General features: G+C 31.7%; 1 protein-coding gene across 1 annotated transcript in view; it reads right to left on the reverse strand.

Moving 5' to 3' along the window:
- Positions 1-11,216, reverse strand: part of LOC108684117 (diacylglycerol kinase 1) — a 48,781-nt gene that overhangs the window by 1,358 nt on the left and 36,207 nt on the right. The window contains exons 6-16 of the mRNA XM_018188216.1: positions 8,180-8,302; positions 7,319-7,368; positions 5,429-5,503; positions 5,007-5,244; positions 4,616-4,821; positions 3,896-4,069; positions 2,895-3,186; positions 2,399-2,523; positions 1,180-1,464; positions 523-724; positions 217-398 (exon numbers count right to left, since the gene is read on the reverse strand). Coding sequence (XP_018043705.1) covers positions 217-398; positions 523-724; positions 1,180-1,464; positions 2,399-2,523; positions 2,895-3,186; positions 3,896-4,069; positions 4,616-4,821; positions 5,007-5,244; positions 5,429-5,503; positions 7,319-7,368; positions 8,180-8,302 — 1,952 coding nt within the window. The remainder of the gene's footprint in view (positions 1-216; positions 399-522; positions 725-1,179; positions 1,465-2,398; positions 2,524-2,894; positions 3,187-3,895; positions 4,070-4,615; positions 4,822-5,006; positions 5,245-5,428; positions 5,504-7,318; positions 7,369-8,179; positions 8,303-11,216) is intronic.

Raw genomic sequence — 11,216 nt, forward strand, 5'->3', positions numbered from 1 at the left:
TAAATAATATTTATATAAATCAAACAGCACAGAATGTCTTGATAATCTAGTATAAAATTATATATTTATTAAGATATAATTTAAAAAGAGAAAAGAATATTTCATTCTCTTCCAACAAAATGTTTGATAAAATCTTGAAGAAAAAAGTTGGCTCATGTTCCGAAAAGTTTTGTCACGTTTGAATAAATATTCAAATGTTGTTTTATTTCAGCTCACCGTGCAAGGACCCTGCATCCAAGGTTCGCCATCGATTTGCATAGGGAATCGTTTGCTCGTGATGATGGTGACGCTGCTACACTGGGCCAACCTTCGGCCGGAATGTCGGAGTCCGGTCTTCACTTGACCCATATGCAAACAGTTCTCCAGACCAATTACCTCGATCAGATTGTCTCCAATGTCTGCGGATAATAAGTAAGTACTGAATATTACTAAACGCTTTTTCGCATTCTATTTGCATACGTTTTTCTACGAAGCGCAAGAATATTATATCGGAAGATTAATTATTTCGCGCGTTGAGCTCACCTTGAATAGCGGCCGTGAGATCTACGGAATTAAAGCTGCTTGTACTGAGTTCTTTGTCGGGTCGCTTTTTTCGCTTGCCAAGACGGTGCCGCGTGTGATGTTCGCCCCAGAGGTTCGAACCTCCGTGAGTGAAAGGAATGTTTAGCAATGCGACTCCTTGCAGAGATGGACCGTGCGCTAAATCCAGAGGCGTACCGTCGCACTGCAATCGATGAAATGCATGTAACGACACGAATTCCATTGATTCCTTTGAATTGATTGATAACGAATTTGACTGTACGTATTTAGGATGATATTAGAACGGAAGTGGATAATTAATTCTTGCTCTGTGTTTAGTATTTGAATATTTCAGCTCTATTCGATATACTGATCCATTAACCGAATGAAGAAATTACATATACACGTACAGTATATAGGGATTATATTGATCAAAAAATATTATACGAAATTTTAATAAATATTTGTTTGAATAATACTAACTAAAAATAAATAATACTACTATTTATTAAATATAAAGATATATTTATTTGAAAACTATTAATTTGATTCAACCATTTTTTTTTATTGAGTAAATATTTAGTTAAAGTATTATTGAAAAAAATATGTATTAAAATATAGTAAATTTTTTTCTTAGTATACATATATAGCTATGCTCACAATTATCTCGAGATCTTCGTGAAGATTTTTACAACTAGCAGCGAACTGCTCCGTGGTTGCGTATTCGAAGTACCACAGTTTATTTTTCATTCTGCTATTAAATTTCTCGGGATTTTTTTCCCTCTCCATGTGAAATTTCACGCATATAGCGGCGTCGACGCCCACCGAGAAATAATTATTAATGATATTATATGGTATGCTATCCTGATTCGGTTTTTTTTCGTCCTTTTGATCCACTTCTATTTGCCAGCGATCCATCATCACTTGTGTCGCTTTTTCTATTTTCTGCGAATCGTTAAGATTTTCATATAGCGAATTTCCACGGTGTAGTTCGACGTTATAAAACATCCGACTTTTTACTGAGATATAAAAATAGAAGATATTTTCTCGCAATATGAGGGAACACAACTTTTCGATTTTAATTAAGCTTTAGATATGTTAAAATGTAGATAAAAAGAAAAGATGTATTTTTTTACAAGTGTTTTCTCTTGTTAAGAGAGCGAAAAACTCTCCATTGGAAAAAATCCTTTCCTTTCAATTCTTCTTCAATTCTTCTAAATAAATCGTATAAACTGTCAAAGATATTAAAAAATAAAGAATTAAGAAAAGATTTCAAAATGTCAAATGGTTTCAGGAATATTTCATAATAATAATAATAAAAATCTTTTTAATTCTTTATTTTGTAATATAAATAAAAAAATTGTGTTTACAAGAAGTTTTCTATTCTTATTATAAAGTACTTTTGAGACCATTCAACTTTTATTTAAAACTTTTTTTATATCTTTGACAAATCACTCAAAAAGAAAAAAACCGATTTTCTTAAAGGGAGAAGGGAACATACGAGAAAACAATTAAAAAACAATTTCTTATTTTTGTGTTTATTTTAATACATATTCAAAGCTTATTAAAATAGGAAGGGGATATTTAGTTGTATTCTCTTATCAGTTAGAATTCTGAGAAAAATGTCTAGTTAGATTATATAATTAAAATTTTGATTAAAAATGGACGAATTAAAATTTTCTGATTAAATCTATTAAAATTTTAATTAAGATAATCGGAATTCTGATTGATATAATCAAAATCTTTTGGTTTGTTTATTTTCAACTAGACATTCTTCTCAGTTCATCTATGACGTATATTAAAATATGTGTGTTAGAAAATATATAGAATAGGACGTATAGAATAGAACGTATATTAAAAATCTATATGTTTGCTTTACCTTAAGTACTTTATGTACCGCTTCTCCTTCGTAACCACCACCCCAACGTAAGCATCTGGCAAGATCATTGCCTGTACCAAGAGGTATAACGCCAACAGCAGGTTGTTTCTCGAATTGCACACGATCTGGATGAAATAGTCATCAAATTGATTACAAAATTGATTGCAACATGCGGTTGTCGTTATCGTCAAACGTTAAATTACTAGTAATCAATTAATAAGCGGTACCGAAAAGCAATATCGAAATGATGAACTTATTATGCGTAATCGGTTAATAAGGGAAGATTTATTGAAATCCAGGCTATTCGCTGGATTATATAGTAGTCGATAAATCTATTATCAGATTTAATACACGCACAGTTAACAATTAGCACACAATATTGCAAAATATATTACAAAGCTTCTACGTGTCATTGTACAACTGTTATTCATTTTACTCGCGTTTTCAGTATAAATTTAATTGGATACACACATCGTAATTAAATTGTGATACATACCCATAGTTTCTAAAACCCAGCCAACTGTTCCATCGCCGCCGCAACAGATCACGTTAAAATTTTCCACATCCTTAAACATCTGCAGGCCCTGCATGGGCCCACCAATTGCTAGATTGTGAACTTGCCGAGGATTTAAAACGTATTGAAACTTCCGTAACATTCGCTCCCCTTGCCGACCGCCCGACTTTGGATTTATAAAAACCAAAAGCGGCGTTGTACCTTCTGGTAGTGTAATTTGAAAAGACATAGCTGGTTGTTGATTCGACCCACTACCACAGCTCAGGAAAACACCCTATTTTAGATTAAAATATGATCATTATATCTTTTAACATGCATTTACCGCATCTTTTTATTTGTCTTTTGTCAGTTATTTTTGTTGATATTTTGCAAAGATAACAAGAGTAATTTACCTTAAGTTATTTACTTTTTTATTTGCTTTAATTTTTACTGTTTTAGATTCATTGCATTTATTTGTATAAAACATATGACATTTCGTTAGTATGCCGTTTGAAAGCATAATTTTTTTATTTTTATTTTTATTTTCTCAAGCATCTTAGAAAGCTGTAAATAATTTAATGCTAATAAACATCTTAGAAACTGTAAATAATTTATTGCGAAAAATATATAATAATACTCAACCGAGATTTGAATTCGAGTCAATTCGATTTCCCAATTTAATCATCGAGGTATGTGACATCATTAATTATTTACCTTTAATATGCTAGACATCAAATTATTAACAGCTTTCTTATTTGCATCAATATATATTAAATTACTTGTCAATTTAATTTGCGATATTACTATTCTAATTTTTTGATTTAGGACAAATAATCGCACAGTTTACTTTTTAAATTGGAAATTATTTAAATTCACGAGAAGTATTATTAAGCACGAAGAACCTTAACTGAATATGATATGAGATTGTATTTTATATTTGTTTCTTCGAAAGAGGACTTTCAAAAATAAGAGATAATTAATATGAATGATTGTGTTGCACTTACGGAACTGACCGATGAGCTGTCCTGACAGTGTTTGCTACCACGTTTGTTATCCCTCGACAATGACCTTTGTCTCTCGAGTACAACAGGGCAAATTGCCGTAGGTGGAAGGATGTGTATCGCATGATCGCCGAGCGTACATTCTGCTCGCACTTGTGACGCACATTTATTATGCAACTGCAATATTTCCGCGGAAATATTTACATAAACGGTTAGGGATGTTATTACACTATTACTTCACGAATAAAATATATTTGTTTACATTTGTTATTCATATTTAATGTACGTATTTAATGCTCGTATTTAAATTTTTTACCATCTTAAATTTTGTCTGCATTATTTAATTATATTAAAGAATTAATATAAAAAATCATCTTATGCATTGAATAATTTATAATTAAAGACAGAGAGAGCGAGAGCGAGAGCGAGAGAGAGAGAGAGAGAGAGAGAGAGAGAGAGAGAGAGAGAAAGATATATGTGGTCTCTAGAATATTTATCTAATCAATAAATTAATTATTTTATGACATCTTTAAATATATTTCTCTTTTTCTGTTTTCACTCTGCCACTCTCTTTCTCTCTTTTTTCACATAACTACGAATATATTTTGGATTTTATTTTGAATAATGAATATAATTAATTTTAAATATATATGTTACAAGATGTTTACACATATACACATTGCGTATATTTTATATTGATATCAACTTGAAAAAAATACTCACGGTTAATTGACACCATCTGCAACGTAAACCGGTAATGCCATTGTAACTCTTGATGGTCTTTCTGCATTTGGAACATTTTCCATGACAATTACCTTCGACCCAATGATGAGTCATTATTTGAGGTGTCTTCTTACTCTTAACATATGTGGCTATGCAGGAAGCTGGCGCTCTTTGTACGCACCTCTCGTGTACCGTGTATTTGCAAACTGATCCGAAAGAAAAGATTATTCAATGATTATTCAATGATTATTAATAATGTTGGTTTTAAATAAAATGCGCTCGTTTTTAGAAGTGGTTACGTATTTCATACGATTCTTTTTGCAATCGCTATTCTAATTTAACTAGTTCTGGTATCGCGAAGTAGAAGTAGCAATAAGGATTTCTTACTCACAGACGCAACATAGCCCTTTCTTGCCAAGGCCAACCAACATATTTAGACAGAGATTGCAGTATGCGGGTTTACTGAAATGTTTTAGCCTCCACAGATGATTTCCGTCTTCCTTCACGTGGGAATCCAAACCCAGAAGAACTAGCAGGGGTATTGTCGTGAGGCCACCTCTCTTCCATTCTTCTAGCGAAACTGTACCATCTGCGTCGTAGTCAATTTCTATCATCATATCTTGCAGAATCTAAAATGGAATTATACTTTCTATGTATTGGTTCCGTATAATTGTCAGCTATTTTCAAAAAATTTCTTCGTTTTTCTTTGATTTTTTATAATAGTAATAGAAAAATTATTAATTGAATTGTAATGGAAAGACAATCAATCTTCAAAATCTGAGTTCGCTGAAAGCAGGATTCATTCCTACCTACCGGCTTTAACTCACTGACATCCCAGCCGAGATATTCCGCAACATTCATCATTTGATTTACGATACAGTCCATCTCCTAGATACACATAATAATAATATTAATAATAACGATAAAGAACAACCATTATATCGTATGCTCCATGATGCGTATCGTTTATTAAAACTATGTACAATGTATTGAAATATTGATCATTCTTTCTTTGAAGTTTTGTATATGTATATCAAATATACATCCTTTCCTTATATATCGATCATACTTATACGAATCTATAATATCTTTCATCTTTTATTAAAAACTCGTATTTTCTTCGTGGCTTTTTATTTGCTCTAGCTAGATAGATGCCAATGAAAGCAACGGCTTCGCCGCATATTTTCATCTGCTTTTTCCGTGGTTCCGCTATCGGCAACGTGAATATTTATCGGCTGCACAATTTGTATACCGCGATATCAATGATTTATTCAACATGGAACTCATTATACGATCGTCGTTTTCCCGACATCTTTCTTGGTCGTAATTTCATGTCAACATATATAATATAATATAATATAAATCGCACCTCCGCTCTATATATATATGTATATGCATCAATATGCACTAGGCATATTTCACGCCCAAATGACAAATGTATTGAACACCTGCTGCCATAAACAATTTCGAATGTAAAACATTTATTTTGTTGTTTACTTATTCCGCAACTATCGTGGTATCTTAAAATCAATGCCGAAACGACGAAATTCCAATGATCGATAAAAATTCTACCAAGATAGACGCTTAATTATTTTAACTATTTTCTGAGAGATTAATGAATCTAATGATAACGTTTATTAATGTCCCATTATTTAGAAAAAAGATTAATAAAATTGTAATATTTGATTGTAATGTTTTTATAATATTTTTTAATATTGAGACATTATTTATTGATGTACGATAAGCATATATTGTATAATGAAACAATACTGATATAAAATGAACTGTTTTCACATAATAATAATAATAATAATAATAATAATAATAATAATAATAATAATAATAATAATGTGTTAGATACAGTCTTCCGGGTACTCAATTGCAAAGAGGTCAATGATGTCATCGAGGCACCGGAAATTATACTCGTTCTACGTAATTTATGTTGTAACGGATCGCAGAGGGTACATGTCAATTGACGTGTCTGTTATGGGTGCAGCTAACAATATGGAACAAGTATTTATCTCTTCTATTAATATCAGCCGGAGCTATTCTATACCGCTGTTGTTACTTAAGCAACAAAGGTCAACCTATTTTCGCCGAGGAAAAGTTCGTTCGCGTAAATTGGAATCAGAATTATTTTTCACCTTTTGTCGAGTATCACATATCGATTGCTTAATTAATATGATTTTAACATTGCGCGATGACACGGCATTTATTTGGTATTTAATCTATGACAATATATTGAAACTATATTTAATATATACCACAATATATATATCCCTCAGCAAAAGTCACAGTAATATCACAACAGTCATGATAACATATATGAATGTCCGCTTTGTCATAGGTGTGACAAAACTATGACAAAACTGTCATCATGAATGATGAATGAAGCTATGACATCACTATGATAAAAATTGCACTTCATTGTGATACTGCTGTGATACATTATATACATTAAGATAATAATGTGATGTCACACTATGATCTTTTGATAATCTCACAGTTATATTACAATTGTCTGTTACTATTATAAATCTTGTGATGTGAATGTGACTTTTTTTGCTATGGGGGATATATGGGACAATTAATGACATTTCCGGCTAGTACAAGCAAAAGTTGTAAGACAGCTTTACACGTGTTCTCTGTTTGTGTGTGATCCGCATTAACTGATAATGATGATTCTTTACTCACGATACTTACGTTCGTATCAAGGACGCCATTCCCATCCGTATCATATAGCCGGAACATGACTGAAAAAAAGGATTATCGAGTTAACACAAGACGAAATTGCCGCGCAACAAGTTGCAGCTGCACTACAAGTCCACACGGAATGGACTTGTAACAACTGTAGCAGAAAATCGAGAAGGACTGCCGGTCGACACGCGAGTGTCCTCTCATAAATTTTATAGGTATACGTCTATCATTCTCGTTTCTTTTTTTTCTATGTGTTACTTCAATATTTCTCTCCGAGGGCAAAATATTTGATTTAATTAGCATTTTTGCAAAATATTTCGTAGATAGAAAAACATGTTTACGCAAAAGGATTCAACTTCTTCAACTCTTATTATTTTAACGTATTATTATTTCAATATTTTTCAAATAATATTTTTTATTGCCTTTTTCTTTTTCTGTGAAAATACTTTTAAATGTTTTTCAAAGAAGGTATACATAGAAAAAGTCTAATAAACTCTATCTACACTGAAAAGCAAATGCGTGATTTTTTTTTTTTAGAAGATTACAATCTGAATTTTCAAGCCTGGAGATATTCATGATGATATACATTTCGCGAAACAATTTTTTACTGTATACGCGCACGTGAAATATCACTCTGATAACGCTCTCCTAAAAACGAACGAGATTTATGCGCGGACATGTTTTTTGATTATACAGGAAACAACCATGTAATCGTTATAGCATCGATCTCGGCTAGAAAATAATGCCGGATCTGTTTCAAAGCATCGTCAATCATCCCCTCACGAATTATTCGATATAAAAGTTAACGGAAGTTTCGTGAATTTTGAGATAATCGTTTTCGATAATTGTTTTGTGGCAATTACTTACATTCCAGTTTATCTTCTGGTCTGCCGGCTTCCAAGAGAGAGAGATAACAAACGATGTCTTTGAGGCTGACTTTAACGGACTGAACGTCTATTGTACTTTGCTTTCTGACAAGATGTCTCATCTCTGGAAAACATAAATCTAATTTGAGATCTCACTAGATAATTTACAGTTGCTAATCAATAAGTATGTCGTTAATGCAATATTGTCAAATAACAAGATCATAATTCATAAATTTACAGATAAATATTTTAGAAGTTGAAACATAATGCATCCTAAAATACATTAAATATCAAATATTTTATATATTACAATATATTATGTTATATTATTAATTATATTATATTATAATATTAATTTTTTTATAATGAAATTATTTTAATTGTATTTTTCAAATATTAAGGACATGATTTTTTAATTGATCAAGTATGCTATCGCGAATAAAAATTGTAGAAATTATCATAATTACTATTTTCATTTCAAAGAAGTGAAACTGAATTTTCATCAGGATTTTTCTTAACGTCGCATTTCGTAGAAAAGTCTCTATTAAAGTATCTAGATATCGGATAAAGTGAGAATCGCCAGATTTGTAATATGATGGATCTATCTCATATTTCGTAGAAAATTCACTATGCACACTGGTGTTAAAGTAAACGGAAAATTCACGATTTCGAAGAGATGGTCAAGCCGCATTTTTAGATAAACATTCACATGGACTTGAGTAATTGTACCTAAAAGTTTAAAAGACCTGTTGCTTCGTCCGAAGCAGCGCGATTGTCAATATGTATAAGCGATGAATTGGATTTGTCATAATAGATTGTTATAGAGTTTAGTCGCGACTTGAGACAGGTCGACGACGTCTAGCCCATATTTCTGGATTGCCTATTTATATCGAAATCGTCATGTAGTTTTGCATGAATCAATGCAACTGTACATCGATTGGATCGCTGTCGATAAAATTTATTCTTGCGTACTATCACGATTTTGAAATTTGAATTGTCGGGAAACTGAAATTAATATCGACGAATTTGCGTAGAAAAAAGCACTCAAAAGCAATCTCTTGCTCGCGATAAAATGGAAAAGTGACAATAGAAAATTGATAGAAGGTATATTTTGCGTTTCTATCGGATGAGGAAATAAACTTATTAATATCACATCGCTTTTGAAATCCTATTATAAATGTTATAATATCATTTCGATAACAGTCAATTTAGCATTAATTTCACTTTCAAACACAATTTATTAGAAACAAGAGATCGATATTATCTACATATACAAAGATACATATATAATCTTGTCCCGAAAGATTTATAACTTTGAATATGTCCCACGAATTCATAATTATATATTTTCCATTAATAGAAGAATTAATATATGATTTTCCAATGGTTCGGGTTCTCTGCTCTTATTTTTAGATGACATCGCGTGTCTCGCAGGAATAATTTTGCATGACGATGAACAAGTTAAAAATAAACTTTCGCACGAGACGATGCGTCGCGCTAACTAATGCAATCATGCGCTTTATCCATGCGAGATCGTATATTTTTTTTACGCTAGAACAATTCAATTTATTCCAAGTGAAAATCATGAAAAACTCGTAACTTAGGGAAAAAATTGTTCGGCAACGACGCGACATTCTGATCGATTGTATACGTAATGATTAATCACATTGACATTCAATTGAAACTTTAAATCAATCTACTAAATTATTTTCTATTGCTTACTCTCTAAACTCTTTAGAATAGATGGAATTTCACTCTGAAGTATGAAAATTGAACCAATCTTGAAAAGGAGTGGTTTAACTTTCAATTTTTAAGAGTGAACTTTCACTCTAAAAGTTTTAGAGAATTTACGTAAATGTAATATCTATATAATATCCATATTATCTATATTTCAAGCAATGAAATATTTTTTTTCCTCTTAACGTGAACAGTTTATCAAAATTTATTGGTCGTAATTTCATAATCATATGCAATGTTTGACTTTGCATCCTGTTTTAATGAAAATCTATGATATAATCATTAGCTTCATTAAATTAAACTAATTATTATTTGCGGATTGTAGCTTGGATTATTTGATTTAATTGATTTCACGTGAATAAATTGATCGTATTTGCCGCGTAATATAACACGCGAATTAAAAATGTATTTACGTATGTCGCTTGTTAATTATACGCACAGTGTGGAGATTATCTTGGTATAAACATATCGAATCTTCGAAAGTCATGAAACTTGTCTCACCTTCCTTCAACTTCACTCCCGATACGTTTGGTAACTGGACCATTTTTCACTATTAAAAGCGATGTAAAAAAGAGGAAATTAGTCTTTCTAGATTGGATTATCTAATCCTTTTGTCATTTAATTATTAATCAGAATCAAATAATAAGATTAACCCGAGTTTGAGTGGCGCGTTGACATGAGATTAATGATTTAGCACTTGTTGCTTCTCTTGCGACTCAAGAGTCACTGAGACATAGCCTCAGGAACTTGGTATCATTCTCTCCCACGCTCGTGACGTCATTTATACCGGATGATACCGACGATACAGCTATTTTGGTGACATTGGCACGTGTGCATGAGCTACGTAAACTCGCCCGTATGCCGCGCGAATAATTCGAAACGCGCAATGTCCTACTCTGTACTATTCGGGATCGATACGGTAGTAGATTAATAGTTCATTAATTAAAGACAACAACACGCACTACTACGAAGTGATGTCAAGCCTATTCTATTTTATTCCAAACGATTTTTATACCGTTTTTTTATACCGTTTTCGTATTCGAAATAGCGACAATTGTCAGTTCTTAGAAAAATGCCGAAAATACACATTTTAAAACTTCTGTAGAGTGAAACCTCACTTTTAAAGATTGGAAACTGAGCTACTCTTTTTCAAGACTGGCTCAATTTTACTCTTTTTTCACTCTTTAGAGTAAGATTTCATTCATTCAAGAAATTTGATAGCGATTAACAAAACTGTAGAACAAATTAAATAAAGAAGAACTAACACAATTGAAGCTACATATTGATACCACAATGTATAT

Source organism: Atta colombica, unplaced genomic scaffold (assembly GCF_001594045.1).
Source record: "Atta colombica isolate Treedump-2 unplaced genomic scaffold, Acol1.0 scaffold126, whole genome shotgun sequence".
NCBI lineage: Eukaryota > Metazoa > Arthropoda > Insecta > Hymenoptera > Formicidae > Atta > Atta colombica.